This window comes from Capsicum annuum, unplaced genomic scaffold, assembly GCF_002878395.1.
Source record: "Capsicum annuum cultivar UCD-10X-F1 unplaced genomic scaffold, UCD10Xv1.1 ctg80105, whole genome shotgun sequence".
In the NCBI taxonomy this organism is placed as follows: Eukaryota; Viridiplantae; Streptophyta; class Magnoliopsida; order Solanales; family Solanaceae; genus Capsicum; species Capsicum annuum.
In genome coordinates this window covers 2299-25002 of record NW_025890738.1, presented here as the reverse complement: position 1 = coordinate 25002, position 22704 = coordinate 2299, and the positions used below count along the sequence as shown (strand labels likewise).

General features: G+C 33.7%; 1 protein-coding gene across 7 annotated transcripts; it reads left to right on the top strand.

Annotated features, from left to right (window-relative positions):
- The first annotated feature begins 45 nt into the window (after positions 1-45).
- On the top strand, positions 46-7222 carry LOC107853986. 7 transcript variants are annotated; one of them, XM_047405578.1, is made up of 9 exons: positions 2225-2799; positions 2903-2988; positions 3993-4102; positions 4487-4548; positions 5484-5547; positions 5636-5806; positions 5899-6036; positions 6137-6280; positions 6370-7222. In XM_047405578.1, the coding sequence occupies exons 4-9, from the start codon at positions 4511-4513 to the stop codon at positions 7075-7077; spliced, it is 1263 nt and encodes a 420-aa protein (XP_047261534.1). In that variant the 5' UTR covers positions 2225-2799; positions 2903-2988; positions 3993-4102; positions 4487-4510; the 3' UTR covers positions 7078-7222. The 7 variants fall into 7 exon arrangements, 5 of the variants coding, with proteins under 5 accessions (XP_047261534.1, XP_047261533.1, XP_047261535.1 ...); XM_047405577.1 differs by having other exon boundaries at positions 5481-5547; XM_047405579.1 differs by having other exon boundaries at positions 4441-4548.
- The last annotated feature ends 15482 nt before the right edge of the window (positions 7223-22704 follow it).

Sequence of the window (22704 nt, the reverse complement as noted above, 5' to 3'; positions counted from 1 at the left end):
GTTGCAAAGAATTAAGGAATGGCAAACTGCAAGCAGATGCATCCGAATTGCGGATGCAATATATTAACAATGGACCAGATTATTTGCATGGTAAAGGTTGTAGCATAATTTCAGTCAATAATGAAACCACTGAAGCCAAGGTGGCAATGACATCTAAATGGAAGTCCATGGAAAGTGGTGCCATTCGTTGCCCTCCTAAAGATATGGGAGGCTGTGGTAAAGGAACGTTACATTTGAGATGTATATTTTCTGAGAATTGGATATCACAGCTGTTACTGAACGCAAAAGAAATAGCACAAAAATGTAAGCTGAAGGAAATGCATCATGATTCAGAACTGCACTGCTCCTGTTCAAAGTCTAAGGGTGATAACGGTGTTTCTGGTGGCAAGCTACGTAAGGCAGCTGCTCGGGAAAATTCTGATGATAACTATGTATTCTGTCCAGCAGCTGTGGATACTCGGCGCGCAAATTTGAGGCATTTTCGGCTCTACTTATCTAAGGGTGAACCAGTTGTTGTAACTAACGTTCATGACAACGCATTGGGATTGAGCTGGGAGCCTATGGTAATGTGGTGTGCCTGTCGACAAACCGAGAAGGCTACTGATGTTTTAAATTGCTTAAATTGGTGTAAGGTTTGTCCAGTCATCATCTCTTCTTGAACTGTGAAACACAATCTAATTTTGGTACATCTTATTCCATGCTTGCATATCCTAATGCCGCATGACTAGGCTAGACTACTAATATCTCCATTCTGGTGTTGGTCAAGCCTTAGCTATGTAGTTCTGTGTCGTCGTAAAACACAATCTTGTCCCTAATATAGCTTAAAATTTTCAACTTGATGTGGTTAGAAGACATGATTGGGTTCTATTGAGTTGTGTTATATATGTCTCCTTTTTGTTATTTGATCTAGTTCAGAACTTGATCTCGTTGTTACATTTGGCAGCTTTATGATTTGTTCATTACATCGTTCCCAAATCAATGAATTACTAGAAACTGGACTGAGGATATTTTAATCCCAAGATGCGACTGAATTTAAACCTCAATATACATTTTGAATGAATTTGTGGTTTAAAAGAAACACGTCAACATGCTCTTTAATTGAGGTGTAGGTTCTGGAACATTATATCTTACTTTATCCTGGATGCCATGCAGTTGGAAATGAACATACACCAGTTTTTTAAAGGATACATGGAAGGTCGCTCTGACAGTCATGAGTGGCCTACACTCTTAAAGTTGAATGACTGGCCGCCATCAGGTCTATTTGACGAGCGGCTGCCGCGTCATGGTGCCGAATTTTCTAGTTGTTTACCTTTTATTGAATATACACATCCTCAGTATGGTTATCTCAATCTTTCTCTAAGACTTCCTGATGGCTGTTGGAAGCCAGATTTGGGGCCCAAGGCCTACATTGCTTATGGTTTTCCGATGGAGCTTGGACGTGGAGACTCAGTCACCAAACTGCGCTATGCTGTGACTGATACGGTATGTTTGGCTCCTTCAATTGTTGTGTTACAAGCTGCCGGTACTCTAAGATTGAGAAACTTACAAAAAGCCATATCAAAGTTCCTGCTCAAGGTCTTATTGTTCTTTTAAATTATGTTTGTTTTAGGTCAACGTGTTGATGCACACTCAAGATGTGCTCCCAACAGTTAAACAGCTCTCGGCCATAGAGAACTTGAAACAGATTCACAACGGGCAGGATCAGAGGGAATTTTTAGCTAATGCTCACAGGATGCATGAGAGAATTAAGGATTGCATCCCTTGTGTAAATGGAAAATGCTCACACAACTGTGATGATTTGAAAGTTGAGTATAAGAAGTATAGCCGAAGAAGTGTTAAACTTGATTGTGAAACAAATAAAGAGGGAGAAGAATACCGATACAGAGAAGATAGTGTATCTCTTATTGTGCAGGATAGGTGTGAAGGATTTGAAGAGGCTGATGGTGGTGCTCTGTGGGATGTCTTTAGGAGGCAAGATGTTCCTAAATTGGAGGAATATCTCAGGAAGCACTTCAGGGAATTTAGGCACATATATGGCTCACCGTTGCCGCTGGTAAAGATAAGTGGGCATCTTTCATTTCTCAATTTTGAAATTTCTACAGTAATTTTATTATCTTTATTCATGTGTTTCCTCCCCCATAATTTTATGACCGTTGTCATTCGGTGTTGCTGTCTCTTAGCTTGTCACATATTCATAGGGTGAATTAAATTGAGTCTCTATTTGTCATAATCATCTTTTACTGAAAAGGGAGTTGAAAGTTAAATCTCGACCCTATACTCATCACTAAAGATTAACTTTACTCCCTAAGTAAAGATTTTTGAGACCTTTTCGTTTAGCTTTCTTATTACATGAAAATGCTAACTCGTGACTACGGATCTACTAGTGAACCATTAACTGTGAGTCTGATGTTTTGCTATATGGTGATCGCCTGATATTTCTTCATCTTGGTGATTGACATTGTAATTGATATAATGATGTGATGTTAGATATTGACAATTCTCATAATAACCACTTTGATGCTTAGATAGAAATGTAATGTACGTTATAGTTTGTACTTTTGCTATGTTGATAGATGTTAGTTATGGTTCAGAAATCTACATATCTTAGCTAGCCAAAGTTACAGTAGAAATTTGATACTGCATTAAACTCCAATATATTTCCTAGTATCCTCATTGATTAATACAAAATACATTGATTAAACTTTAATATATTTTTTCCATCGCAGGCTGTTCATCCCATTTTTGATGAAACTTTTTACTTGAGCACTGAGCATAAAAAGAGGCTAAAGGAAGAATATGGTCATCTTATTCTCTTACTCGTTGCCATTTCCTTGCATCTCATGTAAACAGCATTTTCTGAGATCGCACCTTGTGCTCACTACACTTTCGTTTTCTTTTGCAGGCATTGAACCATGGACTTTTGTTCAAAAATTAGGTGAAGCTGTTTTTGTTCCTGCTGGATGCCCTCATCAAGTCAGAAATTTAAAGGTATACAGATAGTTCTTCTCTCTATCCCATGTCATCCTATCCAGTGTTGTCAAAGGCGTGCTTAGTCCTGAAGCAAGGCTCGGAATGTGTTGAGCACTTCATCTTGCTTAATATGCACTTCAGTATCGTCATCAAGGTTGTAAACCATATATTTCCTTGCCAATGAGCCCCTTTTGAAGAGACGACACTAAACAATTGATATCTCACTTTATCGTATATTTTTTTCCAATTTCTTTGTTCATATATTCATCATTTAGGCTTGTAGCTATTAGTATCTCTTTGCATCTTCTTCCATATATTTAGGACTAAACTTGTATATTTATGTTTTTTCTCCCTTTGCACCTTTAGTTTTGTTTAAAGCTTCAGTGGACCTTAGATCTTTTTTGTACTTTTTGCTTTTGATAACACTGATCACATCGTCTTTTTTATAGCAAACTTTTGTAGTATTATGGAAGTATATTAGCACATAGGATCATCATTTTCTTTTCTTTTCTTTTCTTTTACAGCATTGTCTGCTTTTAGATTCCTGCTCCGTAATATTGCTTTAGAAAGTATCACCTATCCTAAGCAGCTTCTTGAATTTCACCTTTCCAACTGCTTAATGCAGTGTGAGAAAAAGATAAACGAAATTGAGAAATTCCAACTGGAGTATCTTTAAAATAGGTGTTACTAAGGTGTGGAAAAAAGCTATGAATGTGTAAACATCTATACATAGTCTTTGTTGTCAGAAGTCCGTTTCATCATTTCTAAGGACGGAAAGAAAAATCAAGTTTCTGGCTTGAATGAAACCCGGAAAATTTATTGTTCATCAAACGTTGAAATAGATAACTATGTCGTCATTTTCTGAAGGTGCACATCATTTGTAGGCAAGTACACTTCATTTTCTGAAAATGTGAATGAGTGCTGATATGATTTATAATAGTAGGATCTTAACTTAGTGAACCATAAATCTAGTACTTTTATAAGGTCAGGTCATTGACTTTTGGTGTGTTCATCTTTTACAGTGCTGTATCAACGTCGCTGTAGATTTTGTTTCTCCTGAAAATGTGACTGAGTGCATCCGTTTCTTCGCAAGCTTCCCAGAAATCATGATGCTAAGGAAGACAAGTTGGGGGTATTTGGATCCTTATATCTTCTTTTTTCTCCTTTATTTCCGCTGGAAGTGTAATTGTCTTGTTGCATTGTTGATCACTTTTTTCCGGACCTTTCTTTCATTCATTGCTTTATTTATTGTTGTTATTTTATTTATGTTTCGGCATGGAAAAGCTATCTAGCCATCTTCACAGCATTCTTCCTTTTATCTTCTTACCATGCCTCTCTTGGTCCTATCTCATTACATGTTACAAGCTTTTACACTATCTACATTGATGTTAAAATGATATCTGCTTTGAGAAAATTGGGTGAATATTTTATTCGATTTCTTCTGTAATGTTAGTTTCTTTCTGAATGCAGTGTTTGCGTGTGTAAAGAATTCTAAAATCTGGCTGTGACACTTCAGGTAAAGAAAATAATTGTTCATGCTATGAGCCAAGCAGTGGATCAATTGGAGAAGACATTATTGTAAGATTGTTGTTCTTTGTTTTCACAAAATTCTATATTTCATTGAAAAAAGAGCTAATGGTTAAAAACACGCCTAAATTATCACCTTCTTGTGATGTCATACCTAAACTAACCATTGTTTCATTAACCTACCTCAACTATCACCTTTTTGCGAGTTTCATACCTCCACTATCACTCCCTTTGTTTTAAAACACACCTTGATGCGAGTTGGCCTACATGCACCTGTTGCCGATTGGAAGCAAATAGTTGGCCAACTCAGCATCTAGGTGTGTTTTAATACCAAGGGAGTGAACGTTTAGGTAGGTAAAGGGAACAATCGATAATTGAGGTGTGAAACTTGCGAAAAAGCGGTAGTTTAGGTGCGTTATTGATCATTAACTCGTAAAAATGAACATATATCTGGATACCTCTTTGCTTCCATCTCTCTGTGCCTTGCGTAATGCTTTTGTATTTAGGCCTTATTCTGGACCTGCTTAAAGCATAATTTCATTTGTACTTGTCAGACCTTGAACTTTTTTCTTCTGGTGTTTCATTCTAGATATGCTTCTATCTTATGTTGAAACACATATGACATAACTGTTCAAAGACAATGTCAAATATACTGATTGTGTCGCTGCAGCGTTATGCATTTGAAGGAAACAATTTAGGAACTCACCTAGATGAATTTCAATAGATAAAACGCCTACTCCCTCGTCACAATTTATGTAACAAACTTTCCTTTTTAGTCTTTCCCCAGACGAGTTTCAAAAGTCTTTATTTCTTTCTTAAACTATGTGAACGGTCAAACAATGCCATATAAAATGGAACCGAGAGATTATTATTTGTTGCACCAAGGAAATCCCAATGGTTATGCCATTGCTTCCAGTGCTCTTCAGAATGCCAAGTACCCTTCACATTTCTTTCTCTTATTCTTTTCTGTACGTGGATTAAAGTAGGAACTCTAAAGCAGACATCGCTGCAGGATTATCCTCATCAAGTTCAGCCGGCAAAAGTATAAAAGTAAGCCACAGTCCATACAACTTCCATTTCTATGTCAATCTTCATTATGTGATTTTTTATTTTTTTTTTGTAATTTCCTCCTTTGTAGTCTATGCCTGGACCAAGTACACCAAAATCTTCCTCCATTTCGGCTGATCTATCCAGTAGCAAGACTGTCCGAAGAGAAAAATATGTTGCTCCAAGCGAGAATGAGAAACCAAGAACTCAAGTTAATGTACATTCGCCACTTCCAGATCTTGATAATCTTTCAGTGCACAAGGTTTACTCAATTTATTACAGATATCTCCATAGTCTTCTAAGTCGAACTTCATTATTTGTCTTGTTTTTCTTTTCATTTCCATTTTCTTCTAGGCTATGCCAGGACCAAGCATGCTAAAATCCCCCTCCGTTTCAGAAGATCTATCCAGCCGCAAAACTGTCAAAAGAGAAGAATATGTTAATCCACCTTCTCCGCTTCCAGTTCTTGATCATCTATCTCCAGCAAACAAGGTTTACTCAATTGATTACTGATATCTTCGGAGTCCAAACAGCTTGCTTTTCTAAGTCAAACTTCATTATTTGTTTTTTTTTTCCCATTCCTCTTTACTAGGCTATGTCAAGACCAATTATGCCAAAATCTTCCTCCGCTGCCGAGATTGCCAAAAGAGAAGAATATTTTGCCTCAAGTGAGGTTGAGAAACCAAGAGCGGAAGTTAATCAGCATTCTCCGCTTCCAGTTCTTTCAGCAAACAAGGTTAACTCGATAACTCACATCTTTTATGGTTTAGCTTTTCATTGTTGCTGCCGTATGAATTTATGTAGAAGTACGCTTTATATTGTCAGGCTCAAGAAAGCACTCCAGTTCCTAGTCAAGAGTTGAAGCCGTCCATCAAAATAGAAGATGTCGAATCAACTTTCCAAACGATTCAGTCATTCTTGAAGTCTTTACCAGAGAAGTATTCCAGCCAACAAACAGGCCCACAGAGCAGCAGTAATTCAACCCTAACACTTGCAAAGTTAGTAATTGACTGCTCAATGAGACTACCTTTGGAGGCATTGGCTCATGACCAGACGAATGAAAAAGAATTGTGTGGTGCTATTGCTGCTTTAAGTGAATGCCCCTCATCCTTTTTTAGCGACAAACAAGGCAAGCAATTGGTAAAACTCAAGTATGAATTCCCTGTCATGGTTAAGAAATGGAGGTACTTGGCACAAGATGAATCAAGATACCAGGAATTCTTGACCAACTTCGAAGAGGACAGGAAAAAACTGAGTAACTGGACTAGATTAGAAGAAACGTTGAAGTCGGAGTATTATAAAAGGGAGGAACAAGCTAGAGAGCTGGAAGCAATCCTTCAAACTATAAGTACCAGGCAGAAAGAAATCAACGATGCGCGACAGGAAGCGTCTCAAGAAGCTCAAAAACTCATGTTGTTAGTTCAAGAAAAAGTTGGTAAGACAGAAAGCACTAGCACTGAATTGGAAACAACAAAGATGCAGATGAATAGCTTAAGAAAAAATTGGTGCAACTTTCAGTCTAAATTCCCTTAGGTGTTACTTTCAGGTCTCCTGTTTTTGTCACAAATCATAACTGTTTTTGAAGGTGTAGTTATTGTTCATCTATACATATAAATTGTTTGCTTTGCAACTAGCCAAAAGAATTGTGATGCTACAGTAAATATTTTGTCATTCTTAACAGGAGGTCTCATGTTCTAGTTCAATTAGATATGGAGTAGCCTTTATTATGAAGCAGTTTAAACCTAATGTGGAACTTTTCAGTGCAGCTGTGGATTTAGTCGGGCCTAATGCTGAGTACCCCACACCCGACGGGAACCAAAGTTTTTCCGGAGCACCTAATTTTTTTCAAAACTTATTTTATTGGGGTTTTCCCTGCTGTCCGGTACCCGCATTGGAGTCCCGACTAATCTGGATCGCACACTACAGGGCCATATCTTTACTAAGACTAAAACAAAGGTAAAAGTAAAAAAATAATAAAAAGGTTCAAATGTCTTAATATGAATTTGTCATTTGGATCAATGTTTTAAAAGGCATTTTTGAGGCGAGCCTCGGGGTGTGACGTAGCAAAGACTGATGAGGCATAAGCCTAACATTCAACTTGTTACTAACTTATAAGAAGTTAAAAAGTTTAAAATCTAAATATTTTTATTCTTAGCTCTAACTTTTAATCTTTTTTTTTCGTCTTTCATTGGATCGCGATGGGGGTCGTGCTGCACCCCCTCCCTTTGTGTCGATAATGCTCTGTTTTGGTTATATTTTAAGGGTACTAGGATCTTTTCACACCTTTAAGTCGTTCTCAATCCTTTATGTACCTGTATAGGGCTTTGAAAACGACTTTACATCTCAGAAATCTCCTAATCATCATTCAGATAGCAAGAGAGGAGAAAACCACCTCGGGTTTAAGATTTCTAAGCTCCAAGGGTCAATTTACACTATGTTCTCTTTATAAACGTCGTGTAGAACAATCCTAACACTCATGGGGTTAACTGGTAAAAGAGTCTTGAAAATGTGGGGCTCAATAAATTTATCTTATGCGGGGAGGGTACAATTAGTCAATTCGGTACTTTTGCATATGCATACATACTGGTTGTCTGTTTTTGTGATGCCAAAGAGAGTCTTGAAAATCATAACAGCAGTAAGCCGAAACTTTATATGGAGTGGTCAAGTACACTCATCAAAGACCTCTTTAATAGCATGGGATATTGTATGTAAATCCAAAAAAGAAGGGGGATGGGGGGTTACTGACTGTATGATTTGGAATGAGGCTGCAGTGGCGAAATACTTATGGAACATAGCTAACAAAGCTGACAATTTATGGGTTAAATGATTGATCATGTGTACCTGAAGGGAGCGGACTGGTGGCAGTACTCCCCACCCCAAGATAGTTGTTGGTATTGGAAGAAGTTTTGCACTGTTAAAGCAAAATTTATGGCCGGATACATGGGTAACGGATGGCTCAAACCAAATGGGCAGTATACTATTAGTAGTGGCTATAAATGGAGACTCGGAGAGGGACCACAAAGGCAATGATGGAGAGCAGTATGGAACACAACAAACATCCCAAAACATAGGCTTATCTCTTGGATTGCAATGCACGGAAGATTACTCACGAGAGTAAAGCTAGATCATACGGGATTATGCCAAGATACAACTTGTTTGCTATGTGACAGCTATCCCGAAACCATGGAGCATCGCTTTTTTGAGTCTACTTATTCAAGCAAATGCCTGCAAAAGCTTTTAGAATGGCTACAAATAGGTTGCTGCAATACTAACTTGGAGGGACTATGGAAAAGGTTGGCTAGGAGAGCAAAAGGGAGAATTAACAGGGGGCTCATCTGAGCGATTTTGGCTTGCATTGATTTATCACATTTGGAGTGCCAGGAATGATGCCCTCTGGAACCAGAAAGTGTAAGCATAAAACGGATTATATAAACTTAAACAATCTTATACATAAACAATCTTATCCATAATCCTTTGTATTATTCAGTTCACGTTGAACTTAATGATTTTCACATACACATAATAACAGTAATTCAATAAAGAATTACTTACCTGAATTCTTCATGGTTTTAGCGGAACAAAAGCGTAATAGCAGAAACACTGAATTATTTCTCTCTCTTTACCTTACTTTCAGAATAATTGTGATGAAACTTATTCTTCTTTTGGCAGAGAGAGGACCCTTTTATAATGGGAATAGTCAGTTATATTTTCACGTTCCATCAACGTGATTGGTGAATACAATCATTATCCTACTAGGAGTCACTAATTGTGGATACAATCCTACTAGGAGTCAGTAATTATCCTACAGGGTAACTTTCCATATAGATTAAAAATTTAACTTATTCAATTATTATTAAACCAATAAATAAATTAATTATGTGGGCCATAGAAATTTACATTCTCCCACTTGGCACACGCAATGTTAATTTAATGGTTTAATAGGTATGTCAATCATGTGCACTATTAACGTTAAATCCAACATCATTTGTCATCGTTAAATAAATCAACTAAAATGAGTCATGACGGTTGTACGTCCCTTTACTTGACATAGTTCCTTCCATGTACTACAATATTAGTCTATTATCTAACATAACCTTTCAAATACATAATGAGTCCAACGATAATACTTAGAATACTTTATCTAAGTCAGAACCTGTTATCATCATTCACAATATTATGTATACAAGAGAAAACAGGTAACAACAGAAACATATATAATTTGAGCTCAAAGTGTCAATTACATAAACATAATAAAGTCTTTACATGTAATCATTCATTGCTATAAATAAGACCCATTCTTTCAACATGTTCAATAAATGTTTTGGGCGGTAATCCTTTCGTTAAAGGATCAACAATCATAAGCTTAGTGCTAATATGTTCAATTGATACTTTATGTTTCTAGACTTCTTCTTTAACCGAAAAGTATTTCAATTCCATATGCTTAGCACCTTTTGAACACTTATCGTTTTTAGAGAAGAAAACTAGGACAGTATTATCACAATAAATTTTCAGCGTCCTGGCTATATTGTCGACTAGTCCAAGTCCTGAAATAAAATTCCGCAGCCAATTATCCTGGACTGTGGCCTCAAAGCATGCCACAAACTCAGCTTCCATAGTGGATGCAACTATAACAGACTGCTTCGCACTCTTTCATGATATTGCTCCTCCACCTAACAGAAACAAATATCCAATGTGGATTTTCTTGTATCCACACAACCAACATAATCTGAATCTGAATATCCAATCACATCTAAATAATCAGATCTTCTATAAGTGATCATATGATCTTTCGTTCCTTGTAAGTATCGTAATACTTTCTTTGCAACCTTTCAGTGATCCATTCTAGGATTGCTTTGATATCGACCCAGCATTCCAACAGTAAAACTGATGTCTGGTCTTGTACATGTTTGGGCATACATAAGACTCCCAACTATTGATGCATAAGGAATATCTTTCAATTGCTTTCGTTCCAAGTCATTCTTTGGACATTAATTGAGATTAAACTTATCTCCTTTCTGAATTAGAACGAGACTTGATGACCATTTTTCCATTTTAAATCTCTCTAATACTTTATTAATATAGGTTTTCTGAGACAATCCTAACAATCCTTGTGATCTATCTCGAAATATTTCTATTTCAATCACATAGGATGTCTCACCCATATCTTTCATTTCAAAGTTATTAGAGAGATATTTCTTGGTATCATGCAACAAACCAAGATCATTAGTAGCAAGCAAGATGTCATCAACATACAAGACTAACATAATAAACTTACTCCCACTGACCTTCAGATATATACACGGGTCAACAGTGTTTTCCTTAAATCCAAAGGTGACAATCGTTTCATTAAACTTAAGATACCACTATCGGGAAGCTTGTTTAAGTTCGTATATTGACTTCTTAAGTTTACACACCACGTGTTTCTTTCCTTTAATAGAAAACCCCTCAGGTTGATTCATATAAACTTCTTCCTCCAAATTTCCATTTATAAAAGCCGTTTTCACATTCATTTGATGTAGCTCTAAGTCATCATGAGCTACCAAGGCCATTATAATTCTGAGTGAATCTTTTCTAGAGACAGGTGAAAACGTCTCTTTATAATCAATGTCATCCTTTTGAGTGAAGCCTTTGGCAACAAGTCTGGCCTTGTGACGTTCGATGTTGCCAATTGAGTCGCGTTTGATCTTGAAGACCCATTTACACCCAACTCTTTTGCAACCTTCGGGTAATTCAACAAGGTCCCAAACTTCATTTTGTTCTATAGATTTTAACTCATCTTTCATAGCATTTATCAGAATTGTTGCTTTCAATGGCTTGTGAAAATGAAACTGATCATCATCAATTCCCAAGTCAGTTTCTGACTCATGTAGATATACCAAATAATCATCAGAAATAACATACTTCTTTGTCTTTGAGATCTTCTTGATGCTACTTCTTGTGGTTCATCTACTATAGGTTCATCAATTATGACTTCATTAGTAGAAATATTAATTTGTTGTTCTTGTTGATTACTTTGTTGTACAACATCTTTAGGAACAATAAATTTAAAAGAAGTACAGGGTAGAGGAATTTGCACCCTAACTTCTTTAATTTTCACATTACATGGTTCTTCACTCCCACTAACTTCGTCATTCTCAATGAATCTAGCGGTTCCAGTTTCAACTATTCTCGTACTATGATTAGGACAGTAAAATCTATACCCCTTTGATTTTTTTGAATAACCAATGAAGAAACCACTGATTGTTCTTGAATCCAGTTTCTTTTCTTGTGGATTATAAACTCTAACTTCTGCCGGGCAACCCCAAACATCCAGGTGCCTCAAACTAGGTTTCCTACCATTCCATAGTTCAAAAGGTGTCTTTGGAACTGCTTTACTAGGAACCCTATTTAGCAAGTAAACGGCAGTCCTTAAAGCATACATCCATAAAGAAGGAGGTAAAGATGAATTACTTAACATACTCCTAACCATATCTATTAATGTACGATTACGCCTTTCTGCCACACCATTTTGTTGTGGTGTGCCAGGCATTATGTATTGAGCACATATGCCACGCTTTTCGAGGAATTTAGAAAATGGACCTGGGTGTTGTCCACTTTCATCATATCTTCCATAATATTCACCACCTCTATAAGACTTGATTATTTTCACCTTTCTATCTAGTTGTCTTTCAACCTCAGTAATAAATACCTCTAAGACATTAATCGCTTGAGATTTTTCATGCAACAAATAGATATATCCATAATGTGAAAAGTCATCAATAAAAGTGATAAAATATTTTTCTTTATTGAAAGATGTGATATCAAAAGGACCACATATATCAGTGTGTATAATTTCAAGAAGCTGTGTGCATCTTGTGGCTCCTTTCTTTGTGTGTTTTGTTTGTTTTTCTTTAATACAATCTACACAAATATTAAGGTCAGTAAAATCTAAATCTGGAAGAATTTCACTCTTAACTACTCTTTCCAGCCTTTCTTTAGATATGTGACCTAAACGTTTATGCCACAAGTAAGCAGATTGTTCATTCACCAAACTTCGTTTGGTACCAACATTATGATGCAGAGTTAAGAGTGTTTCGACAAAAAGATTATCAAGATTCAGTTTGTATAAATTATCATAAAGAGTACCAGTACCAATGAGATAATTATGCTTAAACAAACTAAAACATCCATTACCAAAATTAAAAGAATATCCAGTCTTATCCAACTTAGACAAAGAAACTAAATTTCTCAAAAGAGAAGGAACATAAACAGTTTCTACTAAATCTAAGTGACGTCCAGTATCGAGAATAAGACGATAAGTTCCGACACCTTCAACTGGAGCCTTCACTCTATTCCCCATGTAAACAAATCTTTCATTCTTGTTTATGGTTTGGATTATAAGGAATCCCTGCATAGTATTAGAAACATGAACAGTACAACCAGAGTCAATCCACCAAGTATTATAAGGAACTTCAGTTAAATTTGATTCGAGACATGTAAAAGCAACATACTATGCAATTCATGCACGTTCCATTTGTCTTTCATAGTGTTGTAGTTCATTTGGAAAGGACCATACTCAGATGGTAATGAGTTGATAATGAACTGCACAAGGAAATTCTGCTCCACTTCCATTCCCAATGACTTAAGTCTTGCTGCTATGTTTGTCATTTCAATGCCATGCTCATGCATAGTACGTGAACCATCAAACTTCATGGTGGTCAAAGTACCCATTAGCGTCCCAGCAAGAGACTTATCAGCAGTTTGGGAAGACTCTTCCATAAGTTTCAGAAGTTCTTTCGCACTTTCAGTTTTGGAAAGAGTAGTCTTAATGTTGCCCGCATTATTCATTCGCATGAACATTAGGCCTAATCTGTTTGGCCGATCCCAGTGCTTATAATTGGACTTTTCTTCATCACTGCTAGCTTCAGTAATAGCAGTTGGCTTTTTAGAGTAAAGTGCAGCATCAAGATCTAAAACTCCAAGACGGAATTTGATCTGTTCGCACCAATCTGAAAAGTTAAGTCCATTAAAAGTTGTAACAGATGCATAATGAAGGACAGGTGCTGAAAACAGAATATGCTCATTTGTTAATGCTTTGAGTTATCAGATTAAACACATTATCAAATTCAGAAATAATTTACTTAAATGTATATTGATGTTCTCTTTTGGGCGAAACATCAAAATACAACTTTAAGCATAATGATGCTTAAAATATATTTAACACAAAACGATAATATTTAATGCATCAATTAATAATATTTATCATCTTTGGATAACTAAATAAAACTAACAATACATCAAAATTATCTCTTTAATAGTTATTGGTCATACGAACAAACAATCAACCTTTGGGTGATCCACAAATGTCTTATGACCAAAAATTTAATTTACCCATAATTATTTGATCAATTATAAGCATCAAGATTAATGGGTAATTATTTTAAACTTTAACCTTTATTTTGGAGTGAATTTCATAAAGATTCGACTACTTTGGTGATTAGCGAATCTTACATATATGATTCCAAGTTATATTAAGAAACAACAAATTTTATTATTGCATACTACAACGTTCTAACAACAAAGAGTTGTTTCTTTAATATTTAAAATAACAAAGATTAAACTCATATTATTTTAAATAGAATCAATTATAATAATATCAATATTTCAAATTTTGTTATTCAATAATTGTGAAATTTCTAACAAACATAATTAAAATTCACAAGATCTGGAGAAACATTACTTTTAATGGAAAATCACTTGTTCCGAAAATCAGGCTTTGATACCACATGTAAGCATAAAACAGATTATATAAACTTAAACAATCTTATACATAAACAATCCTATCCATAATCCTTTGTATTATTCAGGAACGTTGAACTTAATGATTTTCACATACACATAATAACAGTAATTCAATAAATAATTACTTACCTGAATTCTCCATGGTTTTAGCGGAAACAAAAGCGTAATAGCAGAAGTACTGAATTGTTTCTCTCTCTTTACCTTACTTTCAGAATAATTGTGATGGAGCTTATTCTTCTTTTGGCAGAGAGAGGACCCTTTTTATAATGGGAATAGTCAGTTATGTTTTCAAGTTCCATCAACGTGATTGGTGGATACAATCATTATCCTACTAGGAGTCAGTAATTGTGGATACAATCCTACTAGGAGTCAGTAATTATCCTACTAGGTAACTTTTCATATAGATTAAGGATTTAACTTATTCAATTATTATTAAACCAATAAATAAATTAATTATGTGGGCCATAGAAATTTACAGAAAGTATCGAGGACGCAGGTGCTGGTCAAACAAATACAGATGGAAAGCAAAGTGAGAATTTTTGATGTACTTAGTAGGAAGCGTAGGTGCAAAGATAGACATTGCATAGAACAACTGTATAATTAGAAGAATTGTACGGTAAACGAAGGAGCAAATTACAAAAGATGTTGGGTATGGTCGAGACTGGAGCGAATTTTGTGTTTGATTTTTTATGTTTTTTGGGGCTAGTTGAGTTGATGTAATTGATCTGAAGGTTGCAATAAAATGTGTTCGTTCGACCAAAAAAAAAAAAAGTTAAGGCTGAAATTGATTGAAAAGCATGGACTATAAAATCCCTTTTTACGATAAAATTATGTATTAATTGTGGGGTTTCTATCAACTCTAAGTTGTATTCATGTTCATGTGTTATGAATTTTGAAATTGATTTAAGAGCAAGATTTATGAAATTTCCTCTATATGATGAAAACTATTTTCTTTAATATATTATGAATTGTTCAAATGAATAATTAAAAGTTTAAGTTAAATGCTTTATTAACAATTATGAAGACATTGTTTTTTGTTCCAAGAGAGGGTTTTTTTCTTACTTTCTAAATGCTTTTTTGTGTTAAACATAAGATTTCATGTAATTTATGCAAGAGATGACCACCTTATGTTTTCATATGCTATTTGAAATAAGAACTCTCATGTGATAGTTAACTCTTTTGGTGGTCATTAACACGCTTTTGAATGAAAGAGCTATGGACATGATATGATACGATACGGCTTGCAAGTCTAGGTATGATGATACCCTACTACGGAATGCCCTTAACATGAAAGCAAGAAATATTTATAAGCATAAAACATTGTTTTAAAAGGCTAAAATTAGGATTAAAAAGATCTAGATGGTTACTCGAAGAAAATACAAGTTGAAAGACTCATTGCTGAAAATCATGTTTTGCCGACGCGGGACTTATGATATATTATCTAGCAAAGGAGATAATTATAGTATGCACATGGAACCCCAATCCTTATGGTAAAATTGAATTGAGGGCTTGGCGGACGAGTTAATGACAGACTCATATAGCCCGTGGGTAGTATAGATGTAGGGATATCATCTAGCTCAGAATTAGAGTAAAGAGTTGAGTCAATATTTTACGAGATTGATTGTAGCTGTGAAATTGTGCCTATCTGTTTTGACTTCCATTATGTTAAATTATTCACAAGCTCTTGGTTGCTTTATATGAAATATATGTTGTGTTTGGTTAGTTTTGCATATCAAATATTACTAATACATTTCAAGTGTTGATCGTCCTCAGGTGGTTGCATTGTCTCATAATGTAAGTTCTGAGGCACAGTCCCGCGATCTACTGCAGAAGTAGTTTTCTTTTAATATTCAGAGTTGGTGAGCTTCCCTTGTTCCGAAAGGCGTTCATTCATATGTTAGTCTCTTTCAGTTTCATGATCTGGTCGGAAGCCTTGTCCCGATTTAGATAGAATAAGTTATCTGTAGAGGCTTCGTAGGCTGAATTTGGGTTTATGTATTGATGACGTGATGTATTAAATTCAGTATGAATTATGTTTATGATTATATGCTAAGGGGGTATTCCTGGGCCTTCATGATTTGGGTTGCTCGTTGTGATTAGAACCTCGACTCAAATCGTGACATTTACAAAGTCTAATAATTAGTCTTTTGAGATGAGCAGTTTTGGTTATTTTTTCGTCAATTACTGACTTTGATTAGCATTTTAAGAAGAAATAGTTTTACGTACATTTTCACTTATTTTTATTTTCCTGAATTTTTATAATTTTTATGTAATTTTATTATTTTTATTTTTATTATATTAATTTATAAAATATTAAAACTTAAAGTTCTATTGGACTTACCCCACCACGTCGAGGCTTACGCCTCATGCAGGTAAAACACTTCACCTTACGTCCACGCCTTTTAAAACACTGATTTGGATATGATTGCGAGAAATATCTATATTATGATAACTAGTTTACTATATGTATTCGGAATTAAGAGTGTTGACACCCAATTTTGGCTCGCCCCTTTTTTTTTCTCTAATTATTTTATCGATGCTCCTCGACCCTGAATAATTTGTGAAAATTAAATAAGAAATGAGATTCATGTTTTGTCTCTGTTTCTACAAATTTTTGAACAAAAGGAAATTTATTTATTTATCTATTTATTTATTTTTATCATAATATTAAATATTCTAATCAAATATAATTAAATATTTTAACAAATAAAATAAAATAAAAATATCTTTCGGTAATCACATTCACATTCTTTCTAAATGTTATTTTTAGGCGATATTATGATCATATATATTTTATTATATTTTTATTTTTATATATACACACACATATATTTTGGCTAATAAAAAATATATACATTAAATTAGACGTATACGAATTATGTTTGTAATTTATATACGTTAAACTAAAATAATTTTAGTATAACAAGGAGCATCGATAAAACTAATTCCAGTAGAAAAGAGTATTCGGACCAACAACAATTTTTTTTTTAATTTTAAATCCACTGTTTCGATCAAAACCGAACAGATGAAAGATACTCAATTTTAAATGGATTTTTTTCGTAAATTTATCCATATATATATATATATATATATATATAATGCTCTTTAGAGATTTAACTGATACACCAGTACAAACAGTAACATTGCCTACAGTATTTAGAAAACTAAATACAAGTAAAAAGAAATCGCTTCCAGAGCCATGTTGCGACGATTGTCAAAATAATCAATGCAGCAACCTGCTAAAAGAAAATCTGGAAGAAGTTAGAAACTATACTTTGCTTAATGCAGAGGGACAGGAATGCTTAACTAATATAGAAAAGGAATATACCCTAATAAGTATAGAAACTCAGTTTTATGATTTCAGAAAAGGAATAGATAAAATAGGAATAATAAACAGTCCAAAAGATTTAGAAAATATAATATCTATATTAGACGAAATGGAGATAATAGGAGAAAGGCCATTAGCCCATTGGAAGCCAATGAGATAATGTGTAAATTAGAAATAATTAACTTAGAATATACGATAAAAACAGCACCTATAGAAGCAAATAATGAAGATACTAAAGAATTTGATATACAGATAAAGGAACTCTTACAATTAGGAGTAATAAGAAGATCCGCCTCTAAACATAGATCAGCGACTTTCATGGTTAGAAATCATAGTGAACAAGTAAGGGGTAAAGCTCGTATGGTAATTAATTACAAACGATTAAATGATAACACCTGGTAACTTTCATGAGTGAAGAAGATATAAATCACAATAAAGCACTAGAAAGATCAAAAAATTATCATAGTGAACCTGAAGGGCTATCTAGGCATATACCTTCAAGTCAAACAGATAAAATTCTATTAAAACAAAATAACACCATAATAGAATTACTATTAGACTTACACAAAAAGATAGACATCTTAATTAAAAGCAAGGAAACTCAAAAACCCCTCCAAAAAGAACCAGAATTACCCGAACTACACAAGAAAATAGATATCTTAATAAATAAAGAAGTCCAACCAAAATGCATTCCTTAACATCGTACTTCTTTAACCACACCCCGGAAAGTTTTGGTCTGGCAGCTAGCACTCGTCCTTTGTCTATTTTGCAGACCTATTGGACTATCAAGGCCAGAATTTCTAGGAATTTACAGGTTAATCCATCATCGGTATTAAGAAATTAAGAGGCTAACCATATACTAAGGGTAAGAATAATTTTAATTTACATGATTTACAAAATTATGTAGGATATAGAAATAACAAATCAATCTTTAAAATCAAAAATGAAGACACAATCTCTATATTAAGTTCTACCATAAGTTATAAAGAACTGGCAGAATTAGAACCAACTAGCTCCTCAAGTGCTAGCCCATTCCAACAAACAAACCCTAATCCCCAACCAATAGATTATAGTACGGGTAATGTACCTAGAAGACCAGCAATTAGGATAAACCCAGATACAGAACTTAGGGGAGATCATATAAAACCAGCAGGTAAACGAATGCCAATAGAAGAACCAAATCTTTTTGTTATTTCTTGTAAATCTTTGATCTCTGTTGTTATATTTTCTACTTGTTCTACAAGCTTAGATATTAGTTGAGTTGTTTTTAATTCCAATTCTTTGGGTCTTTCTATTATGGTTGCTATTAGTTTTTCAATTTCTAATTTTGTAGGTATTTTTTCTAAATTAAACTTGTGGTTTAAATACTGGATTTTTCTGAATTAAAAACAACTCAACTAATATCTAAGCTTGTAGAACAAGTAGAAAATACAACAACAGAGATCAAAGATTTACAAGAAATAACAAAAATATTAGAAGAAATATCACTTTCATGAGTGAAGAAGATATAAATTACAATAAAGCACTAGAAAAATAAAAAAATTATCATAGTGAACCTGAAGGGCTATCTAGGCATATACCTTCAAGTAAAACAGATAAAATTCTATTAAAACAAAATAACACCATAATAGAATTACTATTAGACTTACACAAAAAGATAGACATCTTAATTAAAGGCAAGGAAACTCAAAAACCCCTCCAAAAAGAACCAGAATTACCCGAACTACACAAGAAAATAGATATCTTAATAAATAAAGAAGTCCAACCAAAAAATAACCTAGAAATAGATGAACTTATTAACCAATTAAAGCGAATTGAATTAACTCCTAAACAAGAACGAAAAAATATAATAAGAAAACCGCAAAAATGGACTTTCTATCAAATAGACGGAGAGTCATCGAAAATAATGAAAGACACGGAGAAGAAAGACAAAGAATAAGTTTCTCAGAAAATAGAATAGGAAATAATAATATATTATCTAGAATATGCAGAAGACAACCTAATATAGAGCAAAACCCAGAACTTAACGAAATAATAGATGTAGACAAAGACCTACAAATTTTCCAACAACATCAATTAAAGTTATTAAATCCTAAAACACTATATAACGCAGGATATTTTTCTACTGACAATCAGTTATACAGACATTATAGAGAAGAACAAATATCGGCGATAGGAGAAGATTTTAAAATACTAGATTTAGTAAATGCTAATTCTTTAAGACATCTAAAAAATAGAATGGTATTAATGCATATGGGTTTAATTGTTATAGGAATAAAAGGTCTAACTAGAAAAAATCTAGGATCCAAAATATTAATAACAATATATGATGATCGATGGTCAGACATTAAGAAATCAATAATAGGATTAACTGAAGTAGATATGACTAATAATGGAGGAATATTCTATATAAGTCCAGACTTCCTAATGAACTTAAAAGAATTTGGAAAAAACATTAAAATAGGGATCCAAACTAAAGGATACGAAGAAATGAATAGTGGAAATAATTTATTAATGTACATAGGTTTCATTGGAAAATTAACTTTAAGTAGCAATACAAAATTTAAACTAAAAGTAAATGATGTAGTTGAAATAATGGGAAATAAAGGCATAAGTTTAATAAAACCAATAAAAATAGATCCCGAGATATATGCAGGTTTAGAATGGAATTTGAACAAATTTACTAAACCAAAATTTTTTACACCAGACTCTCATCTATTATATACTACAAGTAAGGGAGAAGCTTCAGTAAGGTTTACAGATTATAATTACACAACTAAAAGAAATTTAGACGATGATGACACAGAGAGTAATATCGAAACCGAAAGCGAGTTTATGAATATAGAAGTCCTACAAGAAGGATATGAAGTAGACATGGCCATAGAAAAGGCTGAAAGTTTAGCGGAAGAATATAAATATATAACTTTTAAATGTAAAAGATGTCAAAAAGACGATATGAAAATCGAAGAATGTGTCGAACATTTTAAAAACTGCTTAGAGAGAAATGATAATTTAGGATATAGAAATAACAAATCAATCTTTGAAAGCAAAAATGAAGACACAATCTCTATATTAAGTTCTACCATAAGTTATAAAGAACTGGCAGAATTAGAACCAACTGGCTCCTCAAGTTCTAGCCCATTCCAACAAACAAACCCTAATCCCCAACCAATAGATTATAGTACGGGTAATGTACCTAGAAGACCAGCAATTAGGATAAACCCAGATACAGAACTTAGGGGAGATCATATAAAACCAGCAGGTAAACAAATGCCAATAGAAGAACCAATTAAACTACAAGAAGGAGGCAGTAAAGGTAAAATTCTAAATATAGCAGCACGTGATCCCCAAATGTGGGATACAGTGATAGACTTATGGAAAGGAATAGTAGCTGCAGATTATTTAAGACATTATACAGAAACAGATACAGAAACAATGTATAAATATTTAGAAACCTTTTTAGGAGAATCGGCAAAAGCTACATGGGAAAGTTTTAAGACAAACTGCCCATATGACTTCCAGGTTCTATTAAGTATGGGACCAAATCCCTATAATTTCACAAACAAAATGCATATGTTATTAACTGGGAAAGATCCAAATAGTGGATTATTAGCACTACAAAAAGAAGCATTAATCAAATTAGAACAATTAAGTATTTCGCATTGGGTGTATATAAAGAAATTCCTACAAGACTATTTCTATTATTGTACCGTTAGCGGAAATACTTTTAATGAAGAATTGGGCAAAAATTGTTCAATAAATTACCTGGAGCTTTAGGAAGAGAAATAGAAGATAGATGGTATAAGAGAGATGGGGTAGTTGCTAACCCGAATTTAAAATGGACAATAGGACATAGAACACAACATATAATGGACATATTAACAGAAAAATGTACAAACATACAAATACAAAAACAATTGAAAAAAATGAAATGAATTTCTATAAATCTGTTATATACACAACCCAGAATTACGATCAGAAACAACATAAAAAATATACGAAAAGAAATAATCAGAAACCATATAGTAGAAAACAATACTTCTTAAGAAAGTCAAAGGCTAAAAAACCTTGGCTAAATAGAGATAGACACGTTAGAAAATATAGAAATGATAGAAATTATAAAAATAAATTAGAATGTTATACATGTGGTAGTATAGATCATCTAGCCAATGTATGTCCTAAGAGAAATAATAATAGAACAAGAAACTCTCAACTAATAGAAGATTTCCAAGAAACTTTATTAAATGTAGACGAATACATGTCAGATACAGAAAGTATATACTCAATAATAAGCATTGATATAAATGATAAAGATAACCCAAAATCTGATTCTTCAGAATCAGACGAGGATAACTTAGTTAATGAGTTAGGACAAGAAATAGAGGATTTAGACTTAAACAACCTAATAATTAATAATTTAATGAATATTAATCAAGAATGTATACATGAATTCCAAAGAAACAAAGGTCTAGACAGTAATAGATGTCGTATCTGTAATTGGTATCCAAGTAAAGACAACAGAGCTAAATGTAAAAAATATTACCTAGAAGCATGTATAAATTGCATAGAAAACACTCTAAAGATTAAAGTAGAGTCAGAGATAAATAACAGACAAAAACATACAAACAATCAAATCCTAAACCTAAGGGTGTCCACTTTAGAAACCCGATTAAATGATCTAGAACAAAGATTCACTATTCTAGAAAAAGGAAAAATAAAAATCACTATAGAAGAGACGGATACACAAGAAACAGTATATTTAGAAAAATTAGAAGCAGAACTTATGAATTTAGAAGATAATAGCACTGGTCTAATATACAACGAAGATAAAGAATTCTCTACCATAAAAGTATTAGTAAAAATTAAAATAAAAGACGTAGAAATATAAACTCTAGCATTAATAGATCCAGGATGTACTAGCTGTTTGATCAATAAAGAAATAGTACCAGAACACTTATTAAAAATACTTGACAGACCTATAATGGCCACTCAAATGGATGGATCACAAAATATCTATAATTATTACATAGAAAAAGCACAAATAAGCTTTT